A 21,538-nucleotide genomic window follows, 5' to 3' on the forward strand; every position below is an offset into this window, starting at 1 on the left:
AAAATCTGAACTAGTTCCATTTGACTTAAACTTCTGTCCAGGCAGCTGTCCCTGAGCTGCAAATCACTTGACTTTATCAGCAACATAGAGCAACAGATCTCCACTGATTTACTAGCTTGACTGTCAGCAACAATCTGATCAGCGTCCTCTGCAAGACCAATTACTTCTGTATGTTAAGTATCACTTTACTCAAAGTGCTGACCTTTATGCACGTGTAAGTTAGGCTTGAGGCAATCTTCTTTATGTGGAAAACAGAATTTTGAATGACAATCCAAAGCTACTGAGGGTGAATCTACTTAAACTTAATGTTAACAATTTGTTAGTTTTGCTATAAACTTAAACAGAGCACTAATACACCATCTGTTTTAGAGATATGCCTAAGCATAATGACAAAAAAACCTAATTTCTGTAAAGCAAACTGAGTGTAAATTATCAAAGGAAGAATCCTGCACTCCTGCAAGTCTGTACACTTCTCCAGAAGCTGAGTGGAGACATCTGCTTGTGCCTTAGCTTTTTCTTACAGTTATTCCCCCCCCCGCAACTACCAAGACTGCAATGATTCATGCCTCTTCCCTAACACTTGGGCATTTGGCAGCCCTTTTATGACCTCCTGTAATTTAGTGAAGATGTCACACATCAGGCTGTCCTGCACAAGTGACTTGCAACTGTGCCTTCTGGACACCAGACGTAACCACTCTCTCTGCTATTCCCAAGTAAGGAGGAGCTAGAAGAAGCAGGCAGGCCACAACAGCTGTAACAAGCAGAGCAAGAAAGGCAGATAAGAGAGGTGTGCAGGTCTCGCGTTTCTCTACAGCTGGTGCTAGCCTCATTCTGCTTTTTCTCCAGTCATGGTCCCAGTTTATCCTCCTGGTGTACGTAACTGCTCTATTCCCCTCTTCTCACAATCTTTCAAATATGGTATGTACTGCCTCCACTTACAGGGTCAGACAATCTGGAAATTGTGCACTCAGAACAGAGCCTCTGCCAGCATTCAAGTGTTAAATACGCAGGGCTATTGCACACTTTGCCTACCTGAATTAAGGCTGGTTACTTTGCACATGCTCCTCCAGCTGGGAAGCAAACAGCAGGACACTACCAATATGATCACAAATGAGTAATACACAAGATCAGGACGCTTATGTGCGGCTGTCTCACTATGAACCTCATCACCTTTCACAAGAGCTACTGCAAAAACGCAGACCCTGCGTGCTCAGAAGCAAAACCTAATGGGCCTGTGAGCATGAGGATCATCTCCCACCATGCAGGTCCCCCAGAAAGTGCTGCCCAGGAGGACCCCGTGCCTGCAGCAGGGAGCCTTAACAGAGTGAGAGCTTCAGGCACGACAGACGTTTTCTGTGGCAGCTTACTTGTACCATTAGGGGCCCAGCTTAGACAAGCCATACTGGCGAAAGCTCCACAACGCGCCCAGCTCGCTGGCGTAAACACGCTGCACACACGGCAGCCCTCTTGCCACAGGACAACAGGTACAAGGGTAAACTTCCCACCACAGCCGCTTCAGCACCAAAACCCGCGGCGCCACCGCCCCAGGGCACTGAGCACCCACCGCGAGCGGCAGCTCCCTTACGCTCCGGCCGGCGGCGGCACCGAGAGGAAGGCGGCACTCGCTCGGCGCCCCGCCCGCGCTCAACGGCCTGGCGGCGGCACTGCGCATGCCAGTGCACGGCATGCAGTGCACGCAGGCCCCGCCCCGCCCCTTCTCCCCGGGCTGCTTCCATCGCCGTGTTCGCGCAGGTGGTTCGGGGCGGTGTTGTCCCAGACCTCGACGTCTTGCTCCTGTTCGGAATTCCATCTGGTGAAGGGATGGAGGTTGTAGCCTCCCGTCTGTGGAAGACCCGGTACGCTCTTCTGCGCTGCGGGAGGAGCTGGCTCACGGCCTGTGTCGCGTTCGCCCGCCCCCCCCTCCCCCGCGGGCTCATTGGTTCATCCCTCTTGAGGCATGCGGGGAGCGGCAGGGGTCGCTGGTCTCTTCCTCGGCGCGCGCGGAGGCCGTTGGGCGGCGGTTGGGGGCGCGGGGCCGGCAGGCGCGCGCGGCGGGGCTCGGGTGAGCCCGCCCGTCGCCGGACCGAGGACTTGCCCGCCGGGGCGCGGGAAGGGGCCGAGGCGCCTTAACGGTCCAGAGCCTGTCGGGTCTCTGCTGGCGGCGGCTGACCGGGTCAGGGGGCTCGCTGAAGAGGTAGGCCAGGCTGTAGCGGGCGGGGCGGGCTGGTCCGGTAACGGGAGTCGGCGGCGGGCCTTGAAACGTCCTCCCCGAAAGCCTAGTGCTGCTCTCCCCGCTCTGGGAGGTGCCGCGGGCACGGGAGCTGGGAGGGCTTGGGGCTGGGAGGGCTTGGCTGGGCCTGGAGTGTCAGTTTGTGAGGGGAACAGCCGTGCCGCTTTAGCATGCGAACGACCTTTCCTTCCCCGCTCCTTATCTTGTCTCCATGAAACAACGCATTGAGTGAATCGGTGGTCCTTCCTCCTCTGGAGTTTCTAGTTTTGAAGGCTGCTATGTAGGCTTCTCACTGCCGCTTGGGAGAACTTTCCAAAAGCTCACGTTTTGGAAGAACGAGTTTTCTAGTTGCTTTATGTAGTTGGTTTATACTGAACTCTTTTGGGCACGCTTTTGCCATGTGGCCAGCAGTGCATGGTCTTAAATGCACCATATCCCTCGACAGAAGAACCACGCGTTTTAAAGGAACACCTTTTCAGTAATGTGTGAAAGGTGGCTGGGGCCGTCGTACACAGCCACCGGTGCCTGGCTTTCTGAAATGTTGATGGGTTTCCGCATAATTCGTGGTTGCTGTAGCGGCCATGGGAACTTGTGTAATAGAGTAACCCTTAATCTTAAAATGTGCTGATAGGGATGATTGGGGCTTTTTTTTTTTTTTTTTTGAGGGTGGGGGGGATATAGAGTCTGCTGTCTGTTCTTGGAAATCAGGGAACTATTTCAGGTATTTCTTGTTAGGCTCCTTGTGCTGTTTGTGTATCTCAGTCGCTCTTCCAAGTGAACGTGTGTTCTCCCATTTTATTTCAGATGAAAGCAATGGAAGTCTGTCAATGGCCAGAGCAGGCACCAGCATGACCACAAGATGTCCCAAGAGCATGGTGTGCTTGGTTTTTCTTATTAAATGCTTACTCTTTATAAAATGTTACTTACTTGTGAATTCGCTAGGTATTTGCCTATTGATGAATTAATCTTTTTCACATGCTGTTAATTTAATTTTGCAGAGGTGATCAGTTCTAATACTTAAATTTTTGCCTTTGTGTTGCCCGTTCATTCCTGTCCAGAATGAATGTGGTGTCAAAAAAGGCAAACAGGAATTCTTGCTTAAACTGTTTAAGGAGCTGGTTATTTACCTTTCTCCTCCCTGTTTTTGCAAGGACAAAAAAAATCTAGAAATTGTATGGTTGAGCAGTTACATGGTAGACTTTGTGCTTCAGTCTTTTTAAATGAAGAATCTGACAGTTAGTATAAGAGGAAAAACTAAAATTATAACGGCCACTTCTAGCATTGTTTAGCTGTCCTGTCTATTGTGATAAGATCTTACATCTGTGCTGCAAGTAATTAGTACATAACATTTCAGACTCCTGCAGTGGCCTCTAGTTTTTCTATTGCAAAAAGATCTCTACAGCTTCAGAATACTCAGCTACAGAAAAGATTAAAATCTTCTTTAATGGGGAAAAAACATGTTCTGCCTTTGTGCATTTACCTTTTTGTTATTTATGTCTGGTATTGGAAAGGTATAAAGAGAATCTCTCTGCAGGACTCTTTGATTTGGGTAATAATGTATTCTACTCTTTTGCTGTACACAGAACAGTCTTTCCTTCATACACCTTTGAAAATGTAAAGTATATTTTAATATTGCTGTTGCAGGCAGCTCGCACCTTGGGGACTGTGGCGCCTGTTCCTACCAGAATGCTTAACGCTACGAACAGTTCTTTCAGAGTTCTAGTGTGTTTTGCTGAAAGTTCAGAAGCTCACAGAGATAGCCCGATGTGGAGAAAGCCTCTAAGCATGAGAAGGGCATGTAGGAAAAAGTTACAAAGTACTGATTGCCCAGCTGTCCTGCAACTTCCTTCATTAGGTGAGTAACAATAATTTCTTGTGCAGCTGTGTCCCTCAGCCTTGTCTTACAGTGAAGCAGACTTTCTGTTGAAAAAGAAGTTTGGCAGAATGACTTTAGAGCAGAAATTGGAACTGAAACATTGAGAGTGAGATCAGCCTGGTGACAATGTTCTCATCAACAAAAGCAAAGTAAAAGGTTTGGTGTGAGTGGCTTATTAAAAGCAGTGCATGGCTGCTAGTGTGTCCCAGAGGCGTCTGTGCTTTTCTGTGTTTGGTTTTGGGGGGTGATACTGTGGAGCAGTTCAGAATACAAGGACTGAATCAAAGACTGCTGAAATGTGACAGCTCAGAATCTTACATGCAATATGCTGATTCACTGTAGGGTCTTGGAAAAGTCAACACTATTGGAAGGTTGAGTAGTGCAAGTCAGCATGAAATTCAGTGGTACAAACAAGGCACTAATAAAAATTGCGTGTATTATGAAAGATATTTTCAGTGCTGAAACTGTGGTTTGTGTAACCTACATACCCAAGGGCATGACAAATAATCCAAGTCTTTGAAGCCAGGACCTTCTCGGTCAATATTGGAAATGTGATCTAAGAATGATCCAGTACAGAGAAATCGTCATCATACCTTACCTGCATTTCAGGGGATGCAAACCATACTGAGTAAACTATTTGACAGCTTACTGACAGCCTATTAAGTATTAGAGCTGAGTCAATTTATAGAGACTATCAAGGCTATAGAGACTGAAGACTATATTGAAGGTGAAATTCCGAGTGCAAACTTAAGTTTTAAGTAACTGAAGACATTACTGATTGTCTTGTAAATTAGAAAGGGTCACAATATTACACCGCATGCTACAGCGTGTTGTTCCCATTGAATACGTGCAGTATTTGGTGAAAGAAAAAAATGCTGGAGGTTCTTTTTAGCAGCAGCAGCTGATTTTTATGACTGTAAATGGGCTAGTTGCTCAGACATAGGAAAGTACAGCAGTGATGAAAGGTAGATTGAATGGAGTAGAAAACCAATAAAAGATGTCCTGCTTGCACATCTTGTGCAATTGTGCCTCCTTTCAACCTCATAATGCATTATGTTCTAGGACACAAAGAATCAAAAGTGTCTTTTGCATATTTGTTTGTGTTATTGTTTTTGTTGTTTCACTGATGCATCCAGCTCTCCTAGAGACATAGTGAAGAGGAGGGTACTGAGGCAGAGTGCTGCACAGTGGTATTTCCACGGAAAAATTATAAATACTGTTCAAGAAAACTTGGAAGAGGTAACAGTTATGGAGAAGTTTTGGGAAGAATTGGGGTGGCATTTGGCACCCAATAATGAGTCTTTTGGATTACTCAGTCTTTTGAACAATAAACAGTTTTGTTGCCGCCTTTTTTTATTTTTTCACTGTGCTAGAAATCCATAATACTGTACAAACTACGGCAGAAGAAAAATATAGATTGTATAATTGTGTGGTGTTTGCAGGAGCAGCTTTCAAAATATGATTGCAGCTCTGGGAAAGCAGACTGCTTATTTGGCAGCTGTTCCCGAGACAACATGACAAATTCTTAAGCGAAGCTGTGCAAACTGAGCTGTGTCAAGTTCTGAAGGAAGTTTGTGATCCAGTAGTTGTCCATGCTGAAGACAGATTCAGAAAGTGATTTCCCAGCTGCTACCAGACTGGTTGATCTGGATTTGTTTAAAGAATATATGCCATTTCCTGATGAGAAATTACTTAAGTAACTTTTGGGGAAAAATTAAACTGAAGATGGTTCAGTATTTTGCCTGAATACACACATGTTCATAGAAAAGTCAATGTGAGTGATGCAAGATCCACTACATCACTGTTGGTTTTCTTGCAGGAAAGAATGTAACAGAAGTCTTCTGTGAAGTGATGAAATTCCTTCAAGTTTGTCACAGTGCCCTTGAAAATACTAGAATCGGAAAGGTTCATGCATTGAAATGTGAAAATCTGCTTGAGCAACATGAAAAACACAGATGCAGTTATTGCTTTACCAGTGCTGTCGATAAAAAATGAACTAGTGAAATCCATCCCAGACCTTCAGCACCATAGGCACTGGGGGTTTTTGCAAGGCTGAATAGAAGGATGGGCACCCTTTATATGAACCTGCCAGACACTGGGAAGAGAAATGTATGTGTAATCCACTGTGAGTAATGTATCTAATAACAGGGCTGCTACTTGTTTTTCAACATAAAATTACTAATCTCGTCTATTATTGGCTTACTATTCTTTTAAACTGTTGCATGCACATCTGTGCTTTATACATGAGCTGCTACTACAAAACTTACTATTGATTCCCACCAGCTAGAAAGTGTTAGTACTGCCATCAACTTGTAGTTAGAATCTGAAACCTTGCTTAGATGGGCAAAGAGCCTCTCTTGCATGTAAGCTCTTCAAAAATTAGTTTTTCAGACTTTGGCTTTTAACGTTTTTCCAAAGGGATGAGGGGGAAGCTGATCCTTGTAACTTTGCACCAGTCTCAGGAATCTAGAGGATGTTACTGAAGACAGCTGTGTGCTACATGTGTCCAATCTCACATTGTGTTTACTTTTTTCCCCTAAGGAAGAATTGTTATAACAAGCCTGAGACCAGCGGGAATCTCTGCAGGACCACTCCCTAAGAAACAAACTGTTAAAAAGATGAAATGTTAAGGCTGCATGTAGTAGCACAAGGTGCTTCTAACTGTATTGGGGCAGTATCTGGTAATGTTTATGTAGACAAAAAATAAAGATTTATGTTTCTGTTCTAAGAATTTCTGTCTTTCCCAAGCTATAACAGCAGTTGCTTCTGACAGTTCTGAGTTCCTCTACATTGTTTTTGGGATACCAATTCACCCCTTTGGACTAAATAAAACCTAGAAGCTATTAAGTAGGTGGGAGGTCATCACTGAAACCATGGTCTTCTGTAGTTATCAGAGATTGAGTTAGCGGAGATTTGTATTGTAGTGGGGAAAAGTAGAAATTAAAATTCAGCAAACCTGTGTTTAAAAATAGCAGGAAAGGTCTCCAACATGGAAAACTGCAAGTTTCGTTTATTATTACCTTAATCAGCTGCATAATACAGTACTTCAACTAAACTTGAAGTAGAGTGAAATACTGTAGGGATAACAACTGGAATTCCTGGTTGTTTTTTTAGAAAGACTTATGATAAATTAATTTTATCAGAAGAGCAAATGCTGGAATTACGTATCTTGCAATGTCTGATTTTTTCAGTACTGAATGTAAGTAAATTATTAACGCAAAGTCTAAGCATAAGTTAGTTTTGGGGTTGTAGAGAGGGAAGGAGGTTTAGACAAGAGAATTAAATTTTAGTGATCCAACATGTAATTTATTGGATGCACTTGAAAGTTTAGGGTTTCTGTTAGGGATTATATTCCCTGAAGATACCATCTGTTCAGGAGTTTTGCTCACGGGTCTTTGTTCTTAAAGTGCAAGACTGGCAGGAATAGCTTTTAAGACTTCTTTTTTTTTTTAAACTCTTGACAGTGACAGCTAATGCCAAGTTTTAATGACTGCTGTCTAAAATGTTAATTCCCTTTCAACAAGAAAAATTTTAGAATCTTAAGCTTCACTGTGTAATACCTGCTTCATAGTGTAGAAGAAAGAAAAAATGAGGGAGAGGAATAGGTCCATGTAAGGGGCACTGATTACTAAAACAGTAATGCTGGTGAACGTTAAGTGTGGTGTTAAGCATTAGGACTGCCTTTTAGTTTTTAAGAGTTGCTAACTGGACTGTACCCTTGAAAAAAACTCAAGACTCCTTAACTATTTTTTTTCCCCTTCCTCTGTTTTACATGAACAAAATGTCTGACAAGACTGTTGAAGTTGATAGTATTAAAAAGTAGAAGGGGAGGACAGATTCTCAAGGTGGTCTAGGGGAGCAAGAGAACAAAGCTTTGTGCACTGGCTTGGTGTTGCACCAACCCTCCTTTCTGTTACTTATCTCCAGTGCTCTGTATTAAAGGCTGCAAATCAGAACTCTTGAGAGGTATGCACAGAAAGAAAATTGGCTTGTTCCAGATTTCTCTTTAACCTTTTAGCACACTGCATCTGAGTGGACTAAGGCTAGCTGTATTAAATGAAAACAGTTTATCAGTGGATGACCTGTGGAGGCATTCTTGAATGTCAAATTGTTACCTCTTTTCCCTAGCAAAGGGGCTCATTTGTAGTAAATACAATGGTGGTATTTTATGAAGAATGTCAATTACTTTCTGATATTCTCACTGAGGAAATAACTGTATAGTCCTAGCTATTTTTGAGATTTTAACATTGAGTAAGGTGTATCATTTAATTGGTGACCAGCTGGGAGGGCAGTGGTTTTCTTCCACTCTTGTATTGGGTCTGGTTGAGATGGAGTTAATTTTCCCTGTAGCAGCCCTCATAGTGCTGTGCTCTGCGTTGGTAGCTAGAAAGGTGTTGATAACACACCAGTGTTTTGGCTGCTGCATCAGAGCTGTCTCTCCAACGTTTGCCGCTTGCCCAGCAGGCTGGGGGTGGGTGAGATCTTGGGAGGGGACACAGCTGGGACAGCTGACCCAAACTGACCAAAGGGATATTCCATACCATATGGTGTCTGCTCAGCAATAAAAGCTAAGCAGGGAGCGGGGGGGGGCATTTGTTATTACAACATTTGTCTTCTGGAGCAACTGATAGGTGTACTGAAGCCCTGCTTCCAAGGAAGTGGCTGGACATCAGCTGCTGATGGGGAGTAGGGAATAAATCTTGTTTTCCTTTCCTTCTGTGCATGGCCTTTGCTTTTGCTTTATTAAACTGCCTTTATTTTGACCCACAATTTTTTTTTTCCATCTTATTTCCTCTCCCTCACTGTCCTGCTGAGCAGGGGAGTGACAGGGCGGCTTGGTGGGTACCTGGCATCCAGCCAAGGGCAACCCACTGCAACTCCTATCCAGGAGACAAATACAGGAGAGAAATTAAAACAGGCACATTAAGGAGAGCGCATGTGCCACACTGGCTTTGCATCTGTATGTTTGGTTTTGACAGCTTATGTAGCCTGCTGTTCTTTTCTGGTGATGTTTAGGTAAGAGAGGAAACTGTAGTATGGATATGCACTGGAAGTATAAAACTTAGGCTGGCAACTTTCTGTTACCAGGAAAAATACTTAATCTGAAGAAGCAGTATCCTCAAGTGGATTTTAATTGGTATGACACCTGTTTTTACCAGATGGTGTTGTCAAATGAATCTGTGTTTCTGAAGGCTTTGCTCCTTTGTGTAATGTAAATAAGACACACAGGCAACCATGGAATGCCCTAAAAATTCAAGTTTTACTTGACTTTTAAATAACCTGGACACAAGTATTGACACAGCCATCTATCAAACTCAATTTAAAATAAAGCACACAGTTGCTTCATGAATACTTAATGTACATAGAACATAAGCATCACATCAATATGTTTATGTATGTTGTTTTTAAACATCTTTCTAGGGAGCTTTGAATTAAACAGGCTTTCCCCAAAGAAAATGTGCTATCTATTCAGTTCAATATACACTTGTATAAAGATGATTAATTTGGCAACTTAAATGGTAGTGATTTTTTTTTCCCCAACTAACATCTTCCAATATAATGAGCTCAATTAGAATACAAGTTGCAAGATTAGGTAGATGGGCAAGAAGTGCATTGTAGAAAACCGCAGGTCAAGGTTAGCTCCTAATGAAAGAAAACAGCAGCTAACAAGCACAGGGACCAATATGGGATATATAAAAATGCTTTTGTGGTGTGGTTAGCAAGCCCTCTTTTTTGTAAAAAATACATGTTTTGCAAAGAGGTATGTCTGTGTTGTTGGTGTTGCTAATTAGTGAGCGAGTTCCGTAACTTACTTATTATTAGCACTTACAGAAGTCTCAGAAGAGGTAAATGCAGAGGCACAAAGTTAAAATTGTTGGCCTGAGATAAGTTCAGCAGACTAGAAGCAGAATTAGGATGAGAATATCTCCAATATCAGTCCTTTGTCCATGTGAGGACACATCTGTATGGCATCCAACCCCAGGGTAAACCTTGCCTGACACAGTTATACATCTCCTGTTTTTCGCCCGACTCATCAGGAGGTACAAGGACTATGGACCGACATCCAAACTCCAGGTTTGAAAATGTAACTGCCTCTAGGCAGTGAGAGTCCCAAGAAAGCCAGGGAAGGGTAGCAACAGTGGAAAGGGCAAGGTGTAGCTCAGAGCTCAAAGAGGCCAGCCACTTAAGAGATGTTGTAGGGCCAGTTTAGGGCTACAGAACATAGCTGTGACACAGTAAGTGTTTTCACTGATTCATCACTTGTAGGTCCCTCTCACACAAAAATAACACGGTCACAAAAAAAGGTGCCTTTCCTCAAGTGACTGAGGAAAAGAAGCCTAAAGGGAAAGGAGGCTTGCATATGGCAGTAGTTTATTTTTCTGTACTATTAGCTGACACTGGTGTCCTTGTCCAAGTTTTCCCTTGTTCTGGCACTGACACTTAACATGTAATACAGGTGTTAAGCTTAGTCTTTCTTTTGCAGATACAAAACTGTATCGTAGTGCCCCAGACTGAGCATTAGACTTGCTAAAACCTGCTTCCTACATAGTCTCATTGGACAGAAGACCACTAACTGAAATCCAGGTGTCTTTCTGTAAATGTCTCATTTAAACGTAAAAAAGTTGGCTTGATTATGAAACGACTCTCCTGTGACTTGAGAACTGAAAGCTATCACTATTAGATTAGATACAGCCTATTTTCTGATGTAGTGGGCTAAGTAAAATACCACACACTTGGCTGTTGGTATCCACAAAAGCCCACAGGCAGATGACAACCTACAGTAAAACAGGAGGTTGGATATAAACCTTAATAGTTTTCTTCTTGATCAATATTTGAGGATTGGCAAGATACAAACACTATCTACAGATAATTCTCAAATAATAACAACACAAATCCTCCTCAAGTAGTAGATACATTCTACTCACCTGTGCCGGCGTAAGGAATGCAGAATAATGGTAATGATTTAGAAAGCAACAAACTACAAGCAAGTGCATAATGCTCCAGCTTGGAACACCTTCTTGAAGAAATAAGGAGTGGCTTTCATTGCAGACACTGTAACCAGTACTTCGGTGGTTTGTCATATCTCAGTAGTCTTCCAAAAGACTGTGATGCCCTAGATTAATCTGTATCATCACAATCTTTGCCACAGTGATGGGCTTTTTTGTGTTTGGGTTTTTTTGCTTTTGTTTTGTTTTTTTTTGTTTCTTAACTGGTGCTTGTAAGAATACTATACAAGGTCGTAAGTAGATCCTAAAGGATCACTTTAAATTGAAGCAATGACAATGAAACCATTTAACAGACTTACAAAACAATTTAAGCAAATACTTTAAGCCAAGCCCAACAATGTCCTAGAATGAAATCCATAGTAAATTCAGCAAATGCTGAAGAACCTCCATGAAAACAGAATTCTAACAGGGTTCTAAGCTCTTTCCTTCCCTTCGATTTGTTCACTGAGACTGAAGAAGCAGAACTGTCCAAAATAAGTGGTCAAAGAACAATATTTAATTAAGTGAATCTGCCTTCCTTGGCACGATGCAGCATCTTCCAACATGCAGACCAATCCATAACAGTGATGGGAATATACAAACTGTAAGGCTACCACCCTGGCTAGTAGCATCTACCTGACCACTTCAGATCATGAAACAATAAAGAATCAAAAAATGAAGTGGAAAATAAAACATCATACAAGGTTTCACTTCTCAGTTTTGTTAGTTAAAATGTGTATTAGTAATCCCATGCCTCTTGTAAAGCATAACTTAGACACCTTATGGTCACTCCAGTTCTCAAACAGTACTGCATTTCTGACAGGGCTGCAGTCCCCTGGTATGGTGTTGCTAGGGGTACAAAGACACAGGATCACTGCAAATCACTGAAGGCCATGGGGGTTGAGTTTAAGGAGGACAGATGTAAAAAAGCACGAGCTACTTACCACACTGTTTGACAAATTCAATATTTAGTTTGGAGATTACACTTAGCAAAAGTTACTTTCACCACACAAAGATTTTGCTAAGCTTCTTAGTAAGTTAGCAACGCCAGAAGGCTCTACGCCATGTGCTGACTGTGGACAAATGGGAGGCAGAGGAATGACTTTCAGCTATTTGTACAAAGTGACAGGACAGGAGAAGAGCTAGGCATCACTTCAGTTACATACTAGAAGATAACCCACTCAATGTGCAGCATCATTAAAACTTACTATTCCTACCGTGACAACAGAAAAAAATTGCAATTATCATACCTGAAATACTGTTTTTGTCATTTTATCGTAGTAGAAGTGGCTCAGAGAAAAGTATCCAAAGTTACTAGCATTGATTATTTAATATGAAAAGAGATTAAGGCAGACTTTGCTAATCTAGTTTAAAAAAAAAAAAAAAGGCTATTTGCTAGCTGTCTTAAATCCTACTCTACAGGTTTCATTTAACCAGTACTTAAGTGCCTTGCTAAGCAGTCTTAATACAGTGGGTCAGTACATATTCTCCAGTTTTTTTCCAGTGTGGTTTACTATAAGGTGATAGATGTATTTCTATGGTATGGAATGTTCAATTAAATAGTCCCTCAACAAAAAAGGGCGTTCAAAATTGAGAACACTTAAAACTGCCAAGGGAAGGTATGTCTGTATCACCTCTGGAACTCTCTGCTACAGGGTGTTACCGTGTCTATTATTTTTGAGCTAAAACATGTTGAGTCAACATTTGTATTAACAATATCAGCATCTGTTGTGCTAGGCTAAAATAAACCTTGTAAGAGCTATCAGTCCTTAGGACACAAGTTGATCCCCATATCAAATTGTGAAGATAATTCTCCCCATATCACACTGTATTGCACAATTGGCCAAAAATATGACTATTTTGCTTCTCTTGAAGCATCTGGTCCTGATCATGTCAGTTAACAGTCATTTTTTGGAAAAAGGCTATTCAGTTACAGAGCAGACCATAAAGTCTGTTTTGTTGCAGCAATTTTTTTTTGTTCCATTTTTTGGAATGTAACTGCTGATCATTCAGTTTTAGTAAGATTTTTCTTTTGGGTTGTCTGATCAGGCAGCTTCTCCTCGATCAGTCACACCACTAGAACGGTTTCGATGATAAAAGCATTGCTTGGCCTTCCCAGCAAGCAGGCTGTGCTTCTGAGTGTCCTGAAGAAATTGCTACCACGTTGACTTCAGTTCCTTCCCTTGCACACACACACACTAAAAATTCTCAGTTTCCAAAGAATAAAATCCATTCACCACCTTCAGTTATGGCAGTCAAGTCTCCACCTTGAAGCGTGACACTTGTACTGTTTTTACGATCTTAGTGGTGGGTTTTCCTTCGACGTTGTTAGTGGATAGCTGAGATGTTTCTTCTATTAGGCTGTCTTTAGATCCGTTCTGTCTCTGGAGGGAACAAATTAAAACATTGTTGAAAAGGTATAGCAGAATTTAAATACTATATTTTGATAACTGCTGCTATGACAGCCTTAGGCTAAGGATATAGCAATTTTTATATATATATATTTTTATATATATATGCACACCAGGAATATTAAAGTATCTACATTTATTTGAACAAACAGAACTTTTCCCCCCTCTTGCCTCCTCTCTCCCCTGCCAGCTGCTGCCTCTCTGTGCTGTTTGGATTCATATTCCCTATTCAGGAAATACCATCACTAATTATTTGATATTTAGCAAAATGCTGCAAGCAAGCACTCACAAGGAATTAATGGTCACTCTTGTGAGCGGGTCTGGGGCAAAGCGAAAAGGGAGGTGTTTGTGGACACTGAACATTGTAACATTAATTCCTTCCAGAGCATGAATTTAAGCCACTTTGTATGGCAAATAAGACTGTGAATTTTGAACAGGACTCAATCACACAAGTTACCTATTTCTACAAAGCACATAAATGTGCTTAGCCTTAAGTATACCAACTTCCCCTTCGTTGCTGGAGCAAGCCCTTACAAAACATCAAGGACAGCTCATCTTTTTCAATTTCCACCATCTGCAGGAATACAAATATCCTTGAATTTAATTCCTATAAAAGAACAGGTAGTGTGATAGCGAGCCTTTAAGTGAAAAATACCTGTTTATTGTTTTAAAATTATTCAAGCTTAAGTTATTCTAACTGCTTATAAGACAAACTATGGCATGTTTTGCTGGTTGTATTCTGTGCAGTTTCCACACTACATACAGTATCAGCATGAGGTTTTGGTATATCCACATGCCAGATTAACAGACATGATGACTGGTGTGGGAAGTTATGTATCTGGAATTCTCCCTTCCATATTTTGGTTTTCCTTTTGTGTGCTTGTACAACAGACCTGCAAGTGCTTTTTGAATAGAATTTCCTTCTCACATTTTGAGCTTAACAAAACTACCAAAGCTCAGAGATATGGTACCCTAATGTATGATGAAAGCCAGTGATTATATTTAAATAGACAAGTTCTATCCTTTTTAGTTTTCAGTAACGTAAAAAAACATCCAGCATTTGGGGAAAAAAAAAGAAAAAAAGGCAATGCTTCAAGGCCAAGCAACAAAATTTTAAGAAAACCTCTAAGAAGAGGTGAATAAATTATAGTAGGTTGTGATTACAACTGCATCCCAAGCACACTTGCATATTTTAAGAAATTGTGAAAGTTGATTCTCCTCTGTGGAAAACAGGGTATCAGCTTAAGGAAGCATCAAACTCAAACTGGGAAAGAGTCCTCCAGCAGCAGAAGCAGGTGTTTGCAGGGGCATATGCTACAGAACCACATATACGTGGAAATATAAACAAAGTGTAAATATAAGCAAAATGTAAAATTTCAAGTCACACTGCTGCTGAAAAAATCTCAGCCAGCTTTAATTTTCACTGAAAAACAAAGATCTAATTTAAATAATGCACTAGAACTCCAACTTCTCCCTCCAAAAAAAGGAAAATTGCAGCAGATGCACAATTACTAACCTGTTGAGTCAATTGTATGCTGGGACCTTTTGCATCTGAAGATCGTGTAACAGGCAGTGGAGGCACCAGATCAGTTTTCGCACTGAAATTACAATATTACAAAATGGATATTGCTATAATGAAGTAAACTATAACTGTGCAGAGGAAGAATAATGAAACTGACCCAGACAGCTACATAGATCTGAAAGGCAAAATCCAAAAGGCTTATCACCTGACTTTAGCTATCATGCTGATCTTCAGTAGACAGTGGGCACCTTCAGGGCACAGGTCATCCCATCCCTTCTCAAGGGGCCTGTCTCCTCCTGGTCTACAGAGGCAGCCCAACTTCATGTGAGATGAGTCTCACCTGAAATCATGGCTGTGCCACATGTCCTTCAGGGTGCCATCCAGCTAAAACTAGCCTCCCAAGTAGGTGATATCATCAAGGGACTGCTTTTGATATTTAATAAAACTGAGAATGGGGCTATCACTTTCCCATTTCTAAGTACACCCTTGACAAATCAGCCTTCTAGGAAAGACTGATCCACCCATTGCTGAAGAGGGTTGTACTAGAGTTCCCATGAAACAAATACAGATGACATCTTAACTCTGTTAAGCATGAAGGTATCTGGAAAGCAACTCATGAGTTCTCATCCCTCAGGCAACTTCATGACCTACCACTGAAGAGCAATACAGATTTATTTTGGCTTTTTCAGTTTTTCCCCCTTCCAAGGGGATCAAGCAAGCCTCTGTGGCCCAGAATAGATCAGAAATGTTTTTGTACTTGTTTGTGTCATTTAGCTCTGAAGACCTACTATTTAGAGGGTTGCCTGAATCCTGTGCTAGCAACCAACCACGTTTATGCCACTTCTAATCTAACCATGATCTTTGAACAACTTCTGGGCCACACTAAACCAGTCCATTGCTAGCAACCACATTCACGTACTTCACTTCAGACAGGACAGATCTTTCACCATCAGAGCACTGGGACCTCCGATACTGACGGTAGCTTCGAGGGGAATGTGAATGCCTAATGCGGATCGGGTCGCCTTGAGTCCTAACAGAGACACAGAATGCACAACAGTAGGTTAGTAAACCTGATCTTTGGCACAAAAACATAAATTCAGCTGCAGACTGAGAGATCCTCCCATTTCTTATTAAAGTATAACAGACAGCTTCTTGCAATGGCTGCATTTAAAAGGCTGATGCTTCTCTTATGGGTCTGTACTTGGAATTCAATCCTTTAAAAGTGTAAAGGTCGCAAACTAGCATGCCCATATTTGAGAATGGAACTATTTAATAAATAATGCACTAACACATACAGCTTTAACATCAGCCTTTCCTGTTTAGTGATGTTGTGGAAGCACATTGTAATGCAAACAGGGATCCCATTTCTGCTACATGCAGCTGCTTGCACTGACACATGGCATCCCAAATGGGCAATTATCACAGTGAAATAGATGTCAGTTCTTAAGGAAATAGCTATGCCCTGGCAGCTGCCCATGACAAGCAAGGAAAGGGGTTGAATAGGTCAAACAGTGCCTTAGATGACTGGAATAAAAATTTCAAAGGAAGCAGAAGTTTAATAAATAAGTTGATTTGCTTGTTTGCATTCAGTTCTGATTCTGTAGTGTGTAACATAAAACAGATTGATGGATGGCATAGGGAGACAAGTTCACAAGTGTGGGGGAGAGATAGGGAGAGAAGAAGATGATTTTTTTTGTATTTTGGAAAAAGAAAATATTAGGGTTTAAAATTGTTATGTATTCTCACCCAACCCATCCCGGATGAGCATTTGGAGTAGATAAAAGCTCAGAGATTATGTCCAAACCCACTCCTATTTCAGTATGACAGAGTTCACAGTAAAATAAGAAACGTGGGCTTTTGTATTCACAAAGAAAAATCCTGACATAAACTCACTCTATTTTAGTGTAAGGAATTTCTTTCAATTGCTCCTCAGACAGGCCAGATGGATCCACGAGCTCCTTCCTAGAAAGGATTAGGCAAAGTAAAAAATGTAACAGTAGCTACCAACTGCAAAACTGTTCTTATTTTTATTATATGAGGCTGAAAAGATTTACTGAAACAAGCTGTTGTCAGCCCTGAAGCTATCTTGACATCAAAATAGGAAACCTATTAACTTTGCCTTGATTGCTTCAACTGCGTGTTGCATCCTGTTCCACCTTCCTCTCACCTCCCTGCAAATCTGATCTTGTTACTTCACAGTATATACAACATCATGTATACTGAACATCAAATATGCTTTGGAATAGCTATCTTCCTAACTGGTAGTTCTATAACATATGGGACCTCATCCTAAAACTGTCAGTATTACAAACAAGAACATTTTGGAAGTCACAGAGGAATAAATCTCTAAAATTATGTATCCTTCTTTAATAATTCATCTACATACAATAGTAATCTGTATTCAGTGCATTCAGTGATCTGCATTATCTTCTATGCATAGCAGGTCATTAACACCCGCATAATTTACTGTGGCACATAGCTAAATCAGAACGTAATGCCTTACAGCCACAGTGCAGGGGATGTGAATAACTACATTAGAGGCAAACCAAGCAGTCCCTTGGTCCCTACAAGGACTGTACTTACTGAATATGTTTCCACAGTTCTTCTTTAGCTTGTACATCTGGGCTTCTCCTATAAATACCAACAAAGACAAGAAAGAGATAACTGTGAAAACCATCATCTGACATGTTGCTGTACAAATAATCTTTAACAGCACAGACCCTGCACAGAAATCATGGTAAATGTAATCTACCAGTGACTTCAATTTTAAGGTTTGTTATCTCAGAAAATGCATTAAACTTCATCGCTTTACTTCAATTGAAAAGTCATTTCTTGAATGACAGGCTCTTAATCACAATTCCTGTTCCACTAGCCTTCAGCAAGAGTACGCACAAAATATAAACAACAGCAGAGCTTCCCAAGCCAAATCGGTGCCCAGCTACTGCCACCCCTTACCCAGCTGAGGACAATATGTTTTGGAATAATACTTTTGTAGAAGGCCCTCAGAAATGTCCTATGGCCCACAGAGGCCTTTATGGGCAGGAGGAGGGACAGGCCAAGCCAGGGACACACTCCAGTAATCCCTGGACACTCCCAGTGAGCACCAGTAAAGAGGATCCATTGCTCAGCTGCGATAACAGTACAGCCTCTTGCTTTTTGGTCATTTCCAAGAAGGGTTTCTGCTCACTTCGTTTACCTTTGTGATGTTCAGGACAAAAAAACAACAAGGAACAAACCCAACCAGCAACCATGCATACTCACACGCATGAAGACTTCAGCAAGTATTTAATTCACAGGGAAAGTACTTAGCCAAAATTGTAATTTCCCTGTTGCAGACACAGAGATTTAGTAAAGCAAGCCTGAATAGCATGCCTTACATTTTCCACTGAATTACAGAAGATACTGTCTCCAAACTGGATCCTCTTTATTTTTGTTTTTCTTACCCTATTTTATTGCAGCGTTAGTGCAAAACCACTGCTGTTGCTGAAGTTGCACCTTGAATTCACCAAAACCCATACAGAGTAATAGATTAAATAAACATTTTACACAGTGGTAGGGACTACATTTGCATGGAGATATCAGATAACTCTTTTCTTTGGGATTGTATCAACAGCTAGACTGTTCCATACCATCTGAGATGTGAGGGATGCAACTTTTAGACAGATTCAGCATGCATAAATGCTCCCACTGAAGTCAGTTTCTCAAAGATTAAGTCTTATTTCATCAGATCACACAGCTTGCTTTTTTTTTCTTAAACAAAAGGGCCTATCATATTCAAAGATGCTTTTGGAGTGATATAATCCAAATTTAAATGAAGATCAAGGAGGACAGCAGAGTTCTGTGTTTTAGCATCTGTTAAATCAGCTCTCCTTTGCCCAGTGACAGAGATGTATCAGAAATAATTCCAAACTGCTCACTAACACTAACAGTTTCACTGTTTTCTTATTTCACTGCTACTGTGTTTGGCTCATTTCCAGAATTCAGCCTAGCAATAATGTTCAGAGACATCAATATTTCAGTAAATGTTTTACAGTTGGCGTAAAGGCAGATTATTTAGGGATGGTGATGTTTTGGGGGTTCTTTTTTCTATATTTTACAGGTGAGTAAGTACTGGGAGATATTAGTTTACTGCTTTATAAATACCAAAAAGAGACAAAGGGGTGAGAAACAACCTTACACTTGTGATTCCCTAGTGGGACTAGTATGAACTAACCCATAAACTTCTCGGGCTCCAAGGTGGCGATGGCTGTCCAGGCAGCATGATGCAGCTGCCCCAGACAACTCCCATCCTTGATGGACGGCTCTGCTGTCTGTTCCGACTGCTCAGGTCCTCATGGCGGCAACAGCTACGGCCACGAGTAGCTTGCAGTCCGATTTTTCTCAGTGTTCAGAGCTTTTTGTGGCTTTGTGTGTTTGTATGTATTATAATACATTTAATTTTCTCTGATTTTCACTTCTCCTATCTCTCCTTCTCCCTTCTTGCATTTACTTCTTCTTCTCTCCTTCTTACATCTGTCCATGCTGTTAACTCCCTGATGCAGTAGCTTGGTATGCAGCGGCATTTAACTACCTTTTTCACCACTCAGTTTTGAATTGATTTCTCCTTCCATGCAACTCGCTCCTCACAAAACAGCAGCTGCAAACCCTGCATTCACCCTGGGGCTGGGAAGATAGGCATCCTCTTCTGAGGCTGAATAATCAGGCAGTGGGGAATGCAAAAACTCCCTGAAAAACACCAGCTTCTCCAGGGAGGCTTTGTAATGCTTACAAGCCCTAGTTTGCCTGAGGAAGCAAAGCCCCAAGGCTGGTCCCAAAACCAGGATCTCCACAAAGCAGGGTATTGTGCACACCACTGACCCATCATTCAGCTCATGGCTTTTACTTATTCATGGAAATAAAACAGTTCAGGATGTGGCCTGAAGTCCTGCATATCACCAAACATCATGTGAAGCCTCTCATACAGTAAGAAATATTAATTTGTGGGGCAGTGTGGAAAGAGAGTGGTTAAATAAGAAGTCATCTTCATTTCTCCATTTTCTAGGAACTGTGCCTCCTGCTTTCTGTGGCCAGTGCCAGGCATTTAATTCTGTGATCTCTGCCATTCTCCCTCCTTCCACCCCTGCAACTACACTAATAAGGAAGCCACTGCTGTAAAATACCAGTTTAGCAATATGGCATCCCATGGGGGGGGTGGGGGGAAGGAAAAGGGCTAAACACAATGATTCCTCAGAGCAAACTGCTTTTATGAATTCCCATCCTGACATTATTTATTTTCTGTCTGTTTAAGAAGTGTTACCATACTGGGATAACATCTCAGCATTTATTCGAGTTAACTACTCACAAAAGAATATCCAGAAATATGATACAGGTAAGTATCTTAATAAAAGCATTTTCCTTTCAAAGGCCTGTTCCTGCTTCCTTTGAAGGCAAAATGAAGAAAATCTTACAAAAAGAAAGGTCTTGTTAAGGTGAAATGTAGGTATTGCATATACTGCATAGGAAATCGCATTTGTATAGTTAACAGCCCACAACAAAGCAATCCTTCTATTACATCTTTAAAGCCAGATAACAATCCCTCTTTCACTTTGTTTTCATCTTTTTGCTGTGAATTGTTTTAGAACTCACAGTTTTGACATATAACATATACTCAGATTGTCCTATTGCCGTATCTGAATCAATAGCTTCTGGACAATTTGTACACTAATCAGATTCTCTAATGGGAATTCCCAGTAAGTGATGAGTCTCCGGGGGGGTGTGTGTGTGTGTGTGTGTGTGTGTGTTTATTTTTATTTAGTTTTCACAAGCTCAAACAACTCTACACATTAATAAGGTCTACATTATTTTTTGTGCCTGCATCTGCGCCCTTATTAATATTTCAGTTTGAGTCACAAATGGTAAATTTAAATAACCATGGAATTTTAATGGCCATTCTTCTTAATTAAAAAAAGCCCTTTGGCTACACAGATGTTTTACATGAACTCTTGAAAATAAACCCCGTAGAACTAGAATAGGGAGCTCTCTCTATTTGCTGAGTCCTTTAGGAGAAAGAAAGGTCAAATTCTTGTCAAATATTTTTATTCCTCAGACCAAGGAGACACCACCTCACCACCACCAATGATTAATATTACTCATTATCAAGCAAATGAAATGCACTGTGCCAGGCACAGTAACAAATATTTCAGCCATTACTTCACGCTTCCAAAGCGAACCTCTAGTTAAGCTGACTGCAATAAGGAATTCAATGTGAAAGACTTATTTGTACTACTAAAATGAAGGTTTTGTATCAATTGTTAACTGCAAATTGAAATGGCCATATGACCAGATTTAAAAACAGAAACACCCATGCCCTACATCCCAGGGCATCAGGTTTCCCTTCCCTCTGACCTGCATCCAGTCATGTAAGCAAACAGCTGAGCCAAACTAAATTAAATAAATGCTCTTATAACCTACTGCAGGTTAACAGTTAAATGCCTTTTACTAAACTTTTTTTAAAGCACTTTGAAGGAATTCCCA

At 41.3% G+C, this 21,538-nt stretch overlaps 1 protein-coding gene and 1 long non-coding RNA gene across 2 annotated transcripts in view; one reads left to right on the forward strand and one right to left on the reverse strand.

Moving 5' to 3' along the window:
- Positions 1 to 2,110: 2,110 nt before the first annotated feature.
- LOC104829301 lies at positions 2,111 to 6,727 on the forward strand. The gene is made up of 4 exons (XR_774106.1): positions 2,111 to 2,194; positions 3,035 to 4,085; positions 5,926 to 6,215; positions 6,648 to 6,727. It is a non-coding gene; the product is annotated as an uncharacterized LOC104829301 (long non-coding RNA).
- Positions 6,728 to 13,347: 6,620 nt separating this feature from the next.
- EPB41L4A (erythrocyte membrane protein band 4.1 like 4A) overlaps positions 13,348 to 21,538 on the reverse strand; it is a 134,344-nt gene continuing 126,153 nt past the window's right edge. The window contains exons 20-24 of the mRNA XM_010563454.1: positions 17,609 to 17,656; positions 16,919 to 16,987; positions 15,945 to 16,055; positions 15,020 to 15,101; positions 13,348 to 13,476 (exon numbers count right to left, since the gene is read on the reverse strand). Of these exons, the coding sequence (XP_010561756.1) occupies positions 13,348 to 13,476; positions 15,020 to 15,101; positions 15,945 to 16,055; positions 16,919 to 16,987; positions 17,609 to 17,656 (439 nt within the window). The remainder of the gene's footprint in view (positions 13,477 to 15,019; positions 15,102 to 15,944; positions 16,056 to 16,918; positions 16,988 to 17,608; positions 17,657 to 21,538) is intronic.

Source organism: Haliaeetus leucocephalus, unplaced genomic scaffold (assembly GCF_000737465.1).
Source record: "Haliaeetus leucocephalus isolate CR32 unplaced genomic scaffold, Haliaeetus_leucocephalus-4.0 Scaffold167, whole genome shotgun sequence".
Lineage (NCBI taxonomy): Eukaryota > Metazoa > Chordata > Aves > Accipitriformes > Accipitridae > Haliaeetus > Haliaeetus leucocephalus.